This window comes from Protopterus annectens, chromosome 7.part0 (genome assembly GCF_019279795.1).
Source record: "Protopterus annectens isolate FY-2018-M chromosome 7.part0, PAN1.0, whole genome shotgun sequence".
NCBI classification, from domain to species: domain Eukaryota; kingdom Metazoa; phylum Chordata; order Ceratodontiformes; family Protopteridae; genus Protopterus; species Protopterus annectens.
Genome location: NC_056739.1, coordinates 1069807442 through 1069823334, shown reverse-complemented (window position 1 = coordinate 1069823334; position 15893 = coordinate 1069807442). Strand labels below are relative to the sequence as shown.

General features: G+C 41.6%; 1 protein-coding gene across 4 annotated transcripts in view; it reads right to left on the bottom strand.

Annotated features, from left to right (window-relative positions):
• The window catches only part of SPPL2A (signal peptide peptidase like 2A), a 1262472-nt gene that overhangs the window by 712124 nt on the left and 534455 nt on the right, over window positions 1–15893 (bottom strand). For all 4 annotated transcript variants that reach the window (XM_044077635.1, XM_044077634.1, XM_044077636.1 and 1 more), the window contains one exon: window positions 12691–12842. In XM_044077635.1, the coding sequence (XP_043933570.1) occupies window positions 12691–12842 (152 nt within the window). The remainder of the gene's footprint in view (window positions 1–12690; window positions 12843–15893) is intronic.

The following is a 15893-nucleotide window of genomic DNA, read 5'->3' as shown; positions in this document are numbered from 1 at the left end:
AGCACCATTTTGAAAAACAGAAGCAAGAAAATCAAACATCAAGGGTTGAAGCAGTGAAAGGATCCACATCTCTCTGTTGTGCCCAAAAGGAAAATCTCTTCCATTTACTCTTAGAAATCTTCCTTGTAGTGGGTTTCTGAGATGAAAATAAAATTTAGCGAACAGGAGAGGAAAGCCTGGAATTCTAGCCATCACTGGAATTAGAGAAACCATGCAGTCAATCTGAGATCTGTACTGTCCGGATGAGACATCCCTGATGGGTGTTGACAGTAGATCTGGAATGGGGTCCAGTGTCCAAGGAGTACATATCAGGTGAGACCACAGGAAGAGGAACCAAACTTGCCAAGGCCAAAAGGGTGCAATGAGGATTACCCTGCTCTTCAAACCGAGTGCTTTGTGGAGGAATTTGGGGATTAGAGTTAAGGGATGATAAGCATACAGGAGACTGGAGGGCCTAGTATGGACTAAAGCATCTCTCTGTGACTATCCCGGAGGGGAATACAGGCAAAAAACCTGCTACACTTGTTGAAGGGAGAGGCAAATGGGTCGCAGAAAGGATTACCCCATTTGTGGAAGATCATTTTTGCCACTATATAACTGACAGACCAATTGTGAAGCATCAGAATAGTCCTGCTGAGCTTCTTAGCTGGAATGCTAGATTTCCATAGTATAAGTTTTGTTAAAAGAAAACAGTTGGATGAGATCGCCCACTGCAAGACTCTCACTGCTTCTCAGCAAAGGGGGTAAAGATCTGGTTCCCCATTGTTTTCTGAAGTACCATACCACTGACACTGTCTGTTTGGATAGCAATTGTCCTAAGAAGAAGAGAGCTCTGAAAGGCCCACACTGCTAAGAGGACCGCTCTCATCTCCAAGATTTTTATATACAATTGGGTTCTTCTGCAGACCACATGTCTTGAACAGTCCATCCCAAGAAATGACCCCCTCCACCCCAACTGGGAGAAGTCTGTGGTCAACGTGGCTTTTGGAGAAGGAAGGGTAAGAGGACGTCCCTGACAAATTTCATCAGACTGAATCCACCACAGCAGGGAGTCCTTGCAGACTTGAGACAGTTTTATAGGACGTTGCAAACGTTGTCGAAGAACAGACCATAGCACTGCTAAAGTCCCCTGGAGGATTTGCATGCAAGGGTGAGCGGTAGGTATCAAGGTAAATAACTGCAGCCATTGAGGCTAAGGCCTGAAGAACCATTTTTGCTGGGGGAGAGGAGTGAGACAGAATCTGACAAGCAATCTCAAGGTAAGAATTCTGTTTTGTGGTAAAAGAGTGAAACGACTGACTGTACAAAGGTGAGCCCCTATAAACTCCAAAACTTGAACTGGTTGAAGATGGGACTTTGAAAGCTTGATCGTGATCTCCAGGTACTGAGATAACTGGACTAAATAATCCCTGCCTTTTTCTAGGAGATGCCTAGTTGCACTGAGAAGCCAGTCATCCAGATAAGAAAACACACCAAATCCAGGCAGTCTGAGATGAGCTGCCACCACTGCCATGCATTTGTTTAAACACCATGGGGGTTGTGGAGAGATCAAAAGGCAGGGATCCGAACTGGTAATGACCAGCTCCCAGCCTGAAGCGTAGATATCTTCGAGAGCGCCCGTTCTTTTTGATGTGACAAAATGCATCCTAAAGATCTATACAGCACATCCAGTCATTCTTCTGCAACACAGGCTGAAATGACTGAACCGTGACCATCTGGAACTTGAAGTTCTTTACAAACTGATTCAGATAACTGAGATTCAAAACATGTCTCAAGTCCCCTGTTTTCTTTGGCACTAAAAAGAACCTTAAGTAAATTCTGGATCCCCTTTGGTCTGGTGGGACCTCTTGAATGATCCTTTGTCTAGCAGTTTTTGAACCTGTAGAGCTGCTAACTCCCACTGACTAGGTGGAACATCGGGGAGACATTTTCTTTATATAGGGGGAACTTGTAAAAAGGGAATGAATGAAATATCCTCTGGATATGATCCTTTGCACACACGTATCTTTTGTGGTGGCTGTCCAGGCATCTGGGTGCAAAGATAAGCACCCCTTGACTGTCTCCAGAGAACAATATTCCGGTAACCCTCAGGAGAGCTAAAAGGGACTATCTGAGATGGAATCTCAGAACCCTTAGTTTTGAGGATTCCCTTTGACACATGGGTGGTATCTTTCATTACTATTTCCCCACTGCCTCTAGAAGAAAAATCTCCACGCGAGTCCTGAAAGGGTTCTTGAGATTTCCGGAATCACATCTTCTCACCACCACATCTGATTTCCAGAAATAGGTCTTTGATGGGTAGAAAAATGGATTCCCGTGTCAGACAAGGTCTTTCCAACTTGCTCACTGCAGGAAAGTGCCTCTAACGGTGGGCCTAAACAAAGAAGATCCATCAAAGGAAGCACTGATGAATGACGCTTTAAAGGGCTCTGCAAAATCAAACAATCACATCCAGGTATGTCTCCTGATGACTATGCCTGAACCCATACAGCCCATGAGGAACCTTCAGCTGCATGAGAACTTAAACTCATGGATGCATTCGATACAGATTTTTGGGTGGTCAGTTGTGAGGAATAAGCCTTCTCTTTCTCCAACATGGACCCAGGGGTAGACTCTGACAGTTATTAAGACCCTCTGCAATCTAGTAAGTGTGCCAAACAGTTAAGCGACTGTAAGGCAAATGTCACCGATGTGTAAACTTGCTTCCGAAATCTGTCGGATGCCCTACATTCTCTATTAGGGGATGGACAGAGGAGCTCTTTTCAGCCAGCTCCTTTTTGGTGGGTGCCACAATGACCATGGCATCTACAGGGATCCCTTTACTTCAAAACTATCTTTTGGTGCACCAAGGATTTTATCTGGACACAGAGGAATCGATTCTACCACATCTGGCTCCTTCCATGCACGGCAAGAGACAACATCTATAAGCTCATTCACCAATAGGGGTAACCTAAGACATAGATGGGCCAGACCCGAAGACTTTGAGGAACACAGATTCCTACTAGGAAAGGTTTCAAAGGACCAGCCACCCTTCTTGTGTAGGATCTCTAGAACGTCTCCAAAGGAGATATCTTCTGGTGGTTGTCTTGTGGACCATTCCCCTTCATCAAAATTATTGTCTTCATTTAAAGATTTCTGAGGATAAACTAAGTGCCTCCTTTTGTACAATCACTTCCAGGAAACCTCTTCAGTGGGATGCGCTGGAGAAGTATAGGAAGAGGTGGGGAGTTCTCTAACTGGAACTGCCTGGAAGCTCTTAAAAATTCTTCCTGGGAAGGGAGTCCCTATGGAATATGGTGAACATACTCAAACAGGATCCGAAAGGGGAGCAGGAATAGGATCCAAGCAAGTTAAGTCCTCCCCACCACCTCAAAGGCAGGGGGACCAGGAGAAGCAGAGACCAACTTCAGTGGACCCAAAACTGTTGGATCAGATAAACCTAGGTAGCCCCCCCCGATCCTCTGCTCAGAAGGGGAAGTTGGAGCCGAGCTGTCCAGTGACGAGGTTCCAAGGCAAATCAACAGCTCCTAAAGCTTAGGGGTCAAAGTCATCCCCCCAGATCCAACACCAAAACTTCAGCTCAGAGGCTCAACCTGATCAAAGGGAATCACACTAAATGGGTCCGGGAAGTATCTGAAGTCGAAGATGAAGGCATCTCCGGATCCCACGATTTGACTCCTGGAGGTCTTGGATACGAGGGCTCCAAAGGCATATGTCAGATCAGAGAATGAGAAATTATGGTATGTGTGGAAGACTTAAGGCTCACAGATCTGCTTGGAGATGGAGATGGTAAAATCCCCATCTGGATACTGTTCTGAGACATTTTCTCATCATCCTATCTCTGTGTTGGAAAGACTTTCAGAGAACCTGATCGAAGATGAAGTGGAAGGAGGCCGAGATGACATTCTTGGTATTTCCTGTAAAAAGGGAGACCCAAGTGTCGGGGACACTGTCTCCAGAGAGAAGTGAGGGCTCTAGAGTCAAGGAGACTTGGAGGCTGAAGAAGTTAGATCTGTAGTCTTTGGATCTGAGTGCTTAGGAATCTTAGCTGGTGGCTCTGATGTCAGAGCAGTTTTTGCAGACCACAAAGGAGAGAGTTGTCTATGCTCCATGGACTCTGAAGATTTAGCTTTTTGTTAGGGGGTTTGAGCCCCTACAGTTTACACTGAAGAAGAAGGTGCAGAAGCTGGAATAAGGCCCTTAAGTACTAACTTATTGCCTCAGTCCTTAATAGCTCTGGCATTAAAACCATCACAAACAGTACAAGGAGTGTCTAAACGAGACTGGCCTAAACAGACACTCCGTGTGGGCATCACAGCTGGGAATCTTATGCCCACAGAAGTGCACTTCTTAGAACTAGTAGACATTTTAGCCATAATTATAAACTATGCCAAAAGCCTAAAAGCAGCAAAGGGAGACTTCAAAAACCAAAGATAGTTTTTTTTTTTGGAAAGGAATGAAAGAATATAAATAGACTTACCAACAATGGTAACAAGGCAACCTTTAGGTAACAAAGAAAAGTAATACCAACAATAGTAAAATATATACCAAAAGATGGCAAAAAGGGAATTAAACAAGCGGGTAGACAAGACGCTATAGAGAAAGTTATATAATGTTAAAGAGAATTGAAACTTTTGTTACTACTCACTAAATTAGAGGAATTAACTGCCTGAGTTTGAGAGAATGCAACCCCGACCGAATCATTAGAGTGTTAAACTAGATCTGAGGTAATGCAGTGGTTAGGGCATTATGGCTGCAGGGAGGAGGCTCAAGAGTCAGATCCAATGTTCTAGAGAAAAGCAGATGAGTCAGATCCAAGGGTCGGATCTGAGGCCCAAGCACTGAGAAATTTATGAAAATTACAACATTAAATCATAATGATATACCATCAGTCTCTTGGGGTTTATACTTCACATACAGGGAGGGTGAGTTAACATGCTGCTGGGCAACAAGTATACTGAAAGGGCCTTATTTTGTGCCCAATGCAGCAGGGTAAGACAAAAACATATGGTACAGTCTTACAATGTGCCACCAGGGCAAACTAATTCATCACAGAGTACTACACACAACATGGACTTTTCATTAATCTATGTCCCTGTCTGTAATCTTCTGTTATTTACAACACACTTTGGTTAAAAGAGTACTTCTTCCTTACATAGACCATATGCACACTCAATAACACTGCTGCCACTTTTGTTGCCATTGTTTTAAAACTGGAAACTTAATAAACAAAGTCTGCTGCTTCAAAACACTATCTGGATACCACTTTTATTAAAGGACAGTGGCTTTATGCCTATTTTGTTTGATCAAATTTACCAGCTTCTTAATTTAAAATCACAGATTAATTTCAGCCTCCTACCACTGTGCATACTTTCTTTAGCTGCATGCTCTAATGGGTCTTAAATCATTATTTTCACAAACTTCACTTGCAATTTCTCATAGCATATTATCTTCCACATTACCTTCTGACAGCAGGGTATTTTTTCCTATAGTTACAACAATGGAACAAAATTCCAAACATACCTCCAGTAACAGATTGAAACAATTTTTGAACTTAGAGCCCCCTAACTTCCCTTTGCCTAAAAGAAATGCTGTGAATCCATCAAGAGATAATACTATTAAAATGTTGTGAATACATCAAGAGATAATACTATTACACCGCGTTATGTATTGTATGCTTCTTAGCCATATAAAGGCATGCGTACTTAATGTTAAAGCTGAAGTTCTTTTAAAACATACACTTTGTTATAATCATAAATGTGTGACTGTGCATTTTCTTGGCCATGACAGATGTGGATGAACCCTGGATTAACTTACTCAATCAGGCACGAAATGAATTATAAAAAAAAAAAAGAATATTTGTATTCTCTCCTCCTCAAGGGGTCAGGCTACTGGCTCAGACCCATATGGCACTCTACAACAGTAGATGGAACATCCTCCCTAACCAAAATCTGAGGAACACCACTAGGCCCCTTGGTAATAATCAGCTGCGGTTACCCCTGAACATCTGAAACAGATGTCTGCAAAGCCTCCAGGGACATGTGTGATGTCGGATCCATGCCAGCCTCCAACATGGTCATGGCAGAAGAATCCACAAAAAGGGCTGGGCAATCCTCCAGGCTTTCACTAGCCTCAAAAGAGATGTCTGGCAGAGGTGGCACAGCCAAAGAATCAAACCTAGCTTTCTTGGCTTTTTTCTTCGTGGATGGCTGACCCTTGGAGCGGGAAGTTCATTCCATAACATCTTTCACTAAAAGTTTAAGACAATGATTCTCTAGATATAGGCGATATGAGGAAAGCAGACTATGGAGATTCTTCGGGACGAAAGTCTGACAGAGAACAGGACAGATGGAAGTGGTAAGCACACTGACAAAAATAAACACTGCTAGTACGATCTTTATGGGGAAGCTGTCTTCCACCATGGCATTTATCCTTTCTGGATGACATGAACCCCACAAACAACAAAACAAAAGGAAAATAAGAGCAAAACCCCCAATAGGGTACTTACTGAAAAACGGCTTGATGAACCAGCAAACAAAGCAGGCATTCAGACAGACGATCAAAGATGACATTTGGACTGGCAGCAAAGAAGTTCTGGGGATGGTACATCTGGATGTCTCCTTAATGTCCTACTCTGTATGCGGGGAGCATGTGTGTGACATACAGCATACCATTAGCAAAGTCCAGTTGTGTACACTTACCATAAATGTAGATGTTCAAGTGTATTCACTGTTGCAGTCATTACATTTGGGTAATCTGCTGGCAGGTTGCCCTCAGTCGGCCTGAATTCCAAAGTCTTGAGTCCTGCATCGGTTGCAGTCTTTCTCTTCCATGACATCAGGTTGTCAGGGGTACAAAACATGCAGCCAATGCCATTTTCTTTAGTTTTTCTTGCCCCCAATGTCAGGCGCCCCCCAAAAAGGTAGCAATATTATTTATATATATACATATATATACATATATATATATATATATATATATATATATATATATACACACACATACATATATATACATGCATCAATATAAACTTTACCTTCATCTACAAGCAAATACACCACATAGGTTGTAGAAGATAAAGAAGGAAAGATAAACTTTAGAATGACAGGGGGATGGTGGGAAGGTAACCTGGACTGCAACACTGAATACACTCGAACATCTACATTTATGGTAAGTGTACACAACTGTGCTATGTTCTTCGTGTTTCACTGTTGCAGTCATTACATTTGGGAAAAATCCCAAAGCTATGGCTGGGAGGCTGGAGCTAAACAGCATTAGGTGCGGCTATAAGGCCCTGCAGCGGCAAAGCCTGCCCTAGACTTAAGAGTAGAGAGGCAAATGGTAATGCTTTGTAAAGGTGTGAACAGAACTCCAAGTAGCAGCCTCTAGAATGTCTTTGGTTGGTACCCCTCTGAGAAAGGCTGCTGAAGTAGCTGCAGCTCTGGTGGAATGAGACCTAATGCCCTTGGGCACAGGTTAACCATGGTGTAAGTAGCAGAAACGGATGCAGTGGCTTATCCACTTTGAAATTGTCTGCTTTGAAATAGCCTTTCCTTCTGATCCTGCAGCATATGACACTAGTAATTGCTCAGTTTTTCTTAGAGCTTTAGTCCTGCTCAAGTAGAATCTCAGCTGTCTGTGTAAGTCCAAGGAATGCAGAATTCTCTCCCCTTTGTTCTGCGGATTTAGATAAAAAGTTGGCAGATGAATTGTTTGGTTATGAGCCACACTGGAAACCACCTTAGGCATAGAAGTAGGATTTGTCCTCAGAGGCACCCTGTCTGGGTAAAATATAATAAAAGGCTCTACAGCCACGAGGGCCTGTAGCTCTGAAACTCTTCCTGCTGAAGTAATTGCTAGTAGCAGAGCTGTCTTCCATGATAAGAACTTTATATCAGCGGCAGCAGCTGGTTCAAATGGAGGCAGGGTGAGCTTTTCTAACACATAATTGAGGTCCCATGCAGGTAATGGTGATCTTCTAGGAGGCCTTAAATTTTTGGCTCCTCTAAGATACTGCTTTATTAAAGGATGAGAAAAGATTGGTGGCTCTGTATTGTAATGAGCCAAAATGGCAGAGGCATGGATTTTGATTGATGAGAAAGATAGGCCTTTGTCAAGCATCTCAGTTAAGTATTGTAATATCTGAGGAATATGTGGTTCTGCTGTATCAGTTCCTTGTGTTTGATTCCAAGCACAGAATCTCTTCCATTTGTCAGCATAAGATTTTCTAGTAGTAGGCCTTCTGGCTTCCAAAATGACATCCATCACACCTTTACTGAGAGGTGTCATTGCTATGATTACATGATTAGCCATGCTGCCAGATTCAGAGTCTGTAGTTGATTGTGCAGGATCTGATTGTTTTGCTGGGACAGTAGTTGTGGTCTTCGAGGCAAGGTCCAAGCTGGGTATTGAGACAAGTTCCTTAGGATTGGGTACCTGCATTGGCGGGGCCAGTCCGGGGCAATTAATATCATCTTTGGCTTCTCTTGTCTGACTTTCAGTAGGACCTTGGGTAGAAGAGGCGGAGGAGGAAAGGTGTAAACTGATAGGTTCTTCCAACTGAAAGATAGAGCGTCCACTTTCTGTGATAAGTCCTTGTGTAGAATCTTTTCAATTGATAATTTTGAAGGGAGGCAAATAGATCTATGTCTGGGCTCCCCCATTTCTCTGTTATCATGCTGAAGACTTGTGGATTTAGTTTCCACTCGTGAGGATCCATAAGGTTTCTGCTTAAATTCTCTGCCAGATTGTTTTGTTTGCCTGGCAGGAATTGAGCTTGAAGATGTACTTGGTAGTTCAAAGCTATGTCCCACAGTGCCATGGCTAATCTGCAAAGGGGGTATGAGTGTGTGCCCACTTGCTTGTTTATATACCACATGACTGTGGTGTTGTCCGTCTTTATCACTAGTTGTCCTGGATGAAGTAAGTCCTTGAAGGCTGTGAGGGCATTTTGAACAGTTAGCATCTCTTTCTGGTTGATATGCAGATGCATTTGCTTTGGTGACCATATGCCCTGAATGCATCTTCCTGCCATGTGGGCCCCCCAGGCATAATCTGATGCGTCTGTTAAGGTTTGTCTGGCTGGCAGGGGGTAGAGTGAAGGGCCGTACCATGTTTTGGTGACAGGCCTTTGCCCACCATAGAAACTCCTGTTGCAGGCAGGGAATGAGAGGAATCATTGTTTCCAGATGGTGTGAATGTTGACTCCATAAACTTTTTAGGTACCATTGAAGTTTCCTCATATGCAGTCTTGCATATGGAATCAGTAGGATGCAGGATGCCATGAAGCCCAAAGCCTGCAGAATTTGTCTTGCAGAAGACTGGGTTTTTGTTGCCATCAGTTTGAAGTAAGTCTGGCATGAGGCAAGTCACCTGGGCAGTTGTATTCAAGCTTGCACCCAGGAATGTTATCCTTGGAGAGGGTACCAGTTGTGATTTCTTTTCATGTATTGTGTACCCTAGGCATGTTAGAAGCCTTTTCACAAATGCCAGGTGTCGAAGAAGAGTGTCCTTGTTCTCTGCTTCAATGAGACAGTCGTCCAAGTAGGGATATATTTGAATACTTCTTTGTCTGCAAAATGCAATTACTGGTGCCAGGCACTTTGTAAAGACCCTGGGTGTAGTAGATAAGCCAAAGGGCAGTGCAGAGAATTGGTAATGCATTAAGCCAGCCTTGAATCTGAGGTATCTTCTGCACGACTGTCTTACTGGGACATGCAGGTATGCCTCTTTTAGGTCTAAAGTCACCAGCCAAGCATTCTTACCCAGTATGTGCAGAAGCTGCTGCAAAGTCAGCATTTTGAATTTTGGAATGTCCAGGTATGTGTTCAAAATCGATAAATCCAGTGTTGGCCGCCAGGCCTTGTCCTTTCTGGGTACCAAGAACAGTCTTGAGTAAAAACCTTGTCCTTTTTCCTGTTCTGGTACTGTCTGAATGGCCCTCATATCCATGAGTGACGTAACCTGTTTCTGTGCCTCTGCCCATTCATTTTTTGGCAAATCTGGCCAACCATTTGCCATTGGCAATGTGTGGAAATGGAATCTGTATCCCTGTGATACGATGTTTAGTACCCACTTGTCCTGAGTTATTAACTGCCAATTTTGAGCAAAAAGTGCTAATTTTCCCCCTATGGGTGCTGACAAAAGATAAGTGCTTGGTGTAGGCAGAGGGAAGTCATTGGGATTGCTTTCTGTAGGTTTGCACTTTATCTCCTCCAGATTTGGAGGTGGATGCGCCCCATTGCTTTGACCTATATGAGTCTTGCGCCTGGTATCTGGATCTGGAATCCTTAGGGTGTCTGGATTTGCCCCTTTGAGCTCTGACACAGGAAAGGACCAATTTTTTGTAGGCCAGTGCCTACTGAATCTTGGTGGCTGCACTTGTAAGAAGTCTTTAATAGTTTGCATAGACTTAGCTTTGTCTTCCATTTTCTTTAAAATCTCTTCTGCCTTAATACCAAACAGAGACTCATGCTGTAAAGGTGCATCTAGCAATTTAGCTTTAACACGACCAGGCAAATTTTGTTCCTTTAACCAGGCATGCCTCCTAATCACAGATCCAGTAACTGTGGCCCTGCAGGAGGCCTCTAAAGAATCAAAACCACATTGCAAAGATTGCTTTCCAACTTGTTCACCTGCATGCAATAATTCCTGCAATTCTTTATTTTTTGCACATTTTGAAATCAACATCATTTTCTGTTTCAGCAATCCCATAACATGTTGTTGGTACTTAAGCATATGAAATTGACAGTTTAAGGCCCTGATTGCCAAGGTTGCAGATGTATAAACCTTTTTTCCCCATCTGTCCAGTGCCCTTGAATTTCTGTCAGAGGGGGTAGGATTTTTTGCTGTTGAGGCCTTAACCTTTGGGCCCTGTGAAATAGTTTCAGGATCAGTAGCAGGGTTTCTAAATAAAAATTTATGTGAGACAGGGACCCTGTAATATCTGTCAGGCTTACTGGGAGCCGGAGATAAGGAGTCAGGGGTCAAGCCTGACTCCGAAAACACATCATCCACAATGTCTAAAACAGGGGGAATGACTAAAGGCTTGTGCTGAGGGAGAAGGAGGAAATCCCTGAGCCTCTTTTTTGATTCTGAGAAGTCCTGACTCTCCCAGTGAAAATGCTCCCTCAAGGTATGCAAGGTTTCTCCAAATGAATAATCCTCAGGAGGGGATGCAGATGGAATAGACTCCTCAGCATCAGAATCCTCATAGGGAGGTATAGATAATTCCTGTTCAGAAGAGGAATCGGAAGAAATAGAAACCTGATCTGAAGATTCATAATCAGTGTCTTGCCTAGGCCTCTTATCAGGAGGGGGATGGGTACACCTGATCAAGGTAATAAGGTCTTCGGCCATTTTGATCATCTGTAATTTAGGCATAGAGGCCTGTGCACGTGGCTCATGCATTGGTTTTTTAGTTTTAGAAGTTGCTTTTGTCTTTGGTTTTGCAGCTGTCGTCGGTTTGATATACAAATGTTGAGGTCTGAATACACCCTCAGAAGCCGGTGCCTGCTCAGCAGCTCCGGACCCATCCGAGGGAGATACATCCGTTGGTCAAATACCTTGAGTATCTTGCAGCATGCCGGACTCCACATGGGTGTCGGTAGAGGCCTGCGACTTGAAGGTAGCAGATATCAGGGGGCTGCAAAAGTGCCTGAGTACCAGCAAACCGGCGACTGGCTTAGGAGAAGCTTTGTCTTCGGTTTTGGATCTTGACTGCCTTTCTATGTCCTTTTCTTTGCGTTTTTTATGTACTCCGGTAGTCAGATTGCTATCAGACGACATTTCTGGGTAGTTAAAATCTGTTTCCAAAATACTTTGATGCAAAAATATACAGACGCTTAATAGTGCGTTGGTTAAATCTAGCACAAAACTGACAGCCAGGCACATTGTGATCAGGGCCTAGGCAAGGAATACAGTATAAATGGAAATCCTTATGAGGTATTTGCTTCCCACAAGTAATACAATTATTAACTTTTTCTGACATCAGTAAAAAGCAAGAAAACAGTTTCCCCAACGGGGTACTTAGCTTTAGTGAAGACTTCGGTTCTGAAAATTTCAGTAGTTGGCCAACTGGCACTTGTGAAATGCTTCTGCTTCGAGCACCGCGCGGCAAGAAAGACTAAAGAAAATGGCGTCGGCTGCATGTTTTATACCCCTGACGACCTGACGTCATGGAAGAGAAGACAGCAACCGACGCAGGACCCAAAACTTTGGAATTCAGGCCGACTGAGGGCAACCTGCCAGCAGATTACCCAAATGTAATGACTGTAACAGTGAAACACGAAGAACATCCTAAAGGCTTTGGTATACTAGTCAGATGTTGGACTGCCCTTGGCAGGGGATCAGTATTGCAAAGAATACTTCCAACAGTGAAATGGAAGGACACTGTACACTATTACTAGAATTGATCTCACTTAACTGTTTAGTAATTTGCTGAACCTGCAAAGTGAAGCACCACAAACTCACTCATGCCATGGAAAGGAAGAATCTCTTGTAGGGTTTTGGTTCGTCTGCAATGCAGGATCTCAAGATGCAGTAAGGTAACCAGGCAAGGAAAGTGCTAACAAGTAACACACTATAATATTTTCTGTGATATTCATTTTGATCATTTTAAAAATTTTATATGAAAAAGTACGTACTTTTAATATGTATAATTGGATATAATCGGAGACAAATGTAACTTACCTAAATACTTGTAAAAGAAATAAAGCAGAACCAGCATTACACAGCAGACAGCCACAAATATGAGAACAGTAAATACAGTAAAACTGACATTTTTGTCACTTTGTTTCTTTTCACTGTTCCCAGAGTCTGACAAAGAACGTCCTCCTGTATCTCTGAAACAATACAAACACAATTAGATCAGCCTGTGTCTCGGTATATGTACTCCTTTATCTCAAAATGTCTACTTCTGACAACACAGTAATGCAAATCGCGATACCAGAGTAATTGCAGGAAGTAAGTTAACCTACAGAAATTATTCACACCACCCAGAAGGCTGACTCTGCACCTGATGTAACTAGCAAGATTTAAGTAAAGCAATACTACATGTTAAAATACCTAGCATTAAAACATGCTACAGTATTTCCAATACAATGTTTCCTTACTCCTCAAAAGTAACAGGAAAAGGACACTGAAATGGCACATACCATTAAATAAGACTACATGCTACATCTAAATAAACCATTCACTGTGATAAAATAACTGCTTTAAGACAATGAGACAAAACAAGGTACTTCAGAGGCAAAGGATTATAAGGATGAAGAATACAGCCAAGATTTTCTCTGTGGTGCTCCACACAGATTTTTTTATTTCTATTTTATTTGTTCACTATATTAGTGAACTGGTCCTTCTCAAAAGGTTTTCAGATAATACCCAGGTCACAAAGGACCAATTCTCCATTTATACATATACAAAAGTGTGTGTGTGTGTATATATATATATATATATATATATATATATATATATATATATATATATGTGTGTGTGTGTATGTGCACATGTGTGAGAGTGTGTGTGTATGTATATATATATATGTGTGTGTATATATATATATATATATATATATATATATATATATATATATAAATCTGTCACATGCCTCTCTTTCTCCTATATAATTATTTTTAGTGTAGTAAGTGAAACAGAACTGGAGTACTTACAGAATACCTCAAATGACACAAGGAGAAAGTACAACTGCTTAAATAAACTTACCATAACAGTAGACGTTAAAATAGAACACTTTTGCAATAGCACTAGCCATTTGAGTTATAAACTATCAAGGACACCACCAGCCAAATTTCAAAGCTTCAGGGCATCTTCCGTGGACCCTAACCACTGTGGGAGTCTAGGAGAGCCTCATAAACGCAGCAGTTAGGGTGCCAAAAGCTTCAAAGCTTTCTTGCCTTAAGTAGGGAGCCTAGGAGCCCTGAAATAAAAAAATACCAAGGAAGGAAAAATCCAAATATTAAACTATAAACTTATATATATATATATATATATATATATATATATATATATATATATATATATATAAAATGTATATATGGGTCTACTTTCATTCACTGAAAACTCATTTCACTGATTTTCAATTCACCATCAAAAAAACTCTGGGAAAGCTCAAATCACTGAAAACTCATTTCACTGAATCACATTTCACTGAATGTAAGTACTGTTGGGCAAATAAAACGTATATGTCCTTCTCCCCACTGTAGTGCGATCCTGGCGTTAGTATATATAGTTAGGGTGGGTGTGGGGGGTATACCCCCACCTACTTAGGTTTTATATTTATGAATCTCATTTCACTGAAAGCTAACAATATAAAACCACACCAACTATCTATCTATATTTTATATATATATATATATATATATATATATATATATATATATATATGTATATACACACACACACACATATATATATATATATATATATACACACACACACTAACACCAGGATCGCACTACAGGGGGGAAAAGGGCATATACGTTTTATTTGCCCAACAGTACGTACATTCAGTGAAATGTGATTCAGTGAAATGAGTTTTCAGTGATTTGAGCTTTCAGCGATTTGGTACGAGTGTTTTGAAATTCAGTGAAATGAGTTTTAGTGAATCAAAGTAGACTCGTGTGTGTACATATATGTGTATACACACACACACACATATATATATATATATATATATATATATATAATCACAAACATGTATAGGTTTGTAATCTAGTTTTGGTCGATATCCGTTTGGTCATTTTAGCAGACGGTCAACAAGCGAGAGAGATCACAGAATTCTTGAGGCTGGGGAATATACCATTTCCCTGATATTGTGCAGTCTTGGAGTTAGCATATATAATTAGTACGTATACAATTAGCAGAGGGTGTGGTAGGAACAGTCCTGAACATGGGGTAAAGGGGTGGGGGTGCCTCCCTTTCTTTTTTTTTTTTTATTTTAATTTTGGATGCTCCAAGTTAAGTGCTTGACGCATGCTTACTAATGTGTCTACATTTGTACTGTCAATGTTTTGTGCTCAGTGTTAGCATTATTGACATTTGGGTCTGTCAGTCAATTTAATTAGATCTAGACAGACATTTATATGTATATAAAACCACACCTGTCAATACGCCAAGAAAAGAAAAAAGCGGGATGGAGAGAAGGGATGGCTACTGCAAAACTGAGCTATTAAGAACATCTACTGTTATGGCAGGTTTACGTACACAACTATACTATGTTCAGCACATCAATGTCACAGTAACCAAAGCTATCTGGGTTGATTTCTAATGCTTAGGAAATATGGAGAGAAGGACAGAATTCAAGAATCCAGCAGCTCCTGGAGAATGGTTCTAGCAAAGCTTGTTCTGGACCTGGAAGAGGAATACAGTTTGCAATGCTTTGTGAATGTATGTGAACAGGACCACTTCTCTGTCTTCAAAATACTTCTTGATTCCACCCCTTTCCAAAAAGCAAAATAAGAAACCAAAGTCCTTGTAGAGCGAGTCCTGACCTTGCCTAGAAGAGAACTGATACTGTGACAACAGCAGAAACAATATGAGATAACCATCTAGAAATTGTCTGCTTTGGCAGTGACTTTTATTTTTTTTTTACCTTCATAGGAAACTCAATAACTTAACAGCCTTCCTCAGAGATTTTTTTCTGCTCAAGTAGTATCTGAGCTGATCAACTTCCAAGATGGCTGTACATTGAATAACAGCTTAATTCTATCTCTCGCAAGTGTGAAAACAGAAACTCACCAGAGAAGGCCAGTGGACCTGTATTTCTGGGTAAATTTCAGTAACTGACTAGCAAGTATACTGCCTGGATGTCAGGAAAAAAGAAACACACAGGACCTGAAGAAAAGTACTGCAGCTGTTCAAAATGCAGTCCAAGCTGC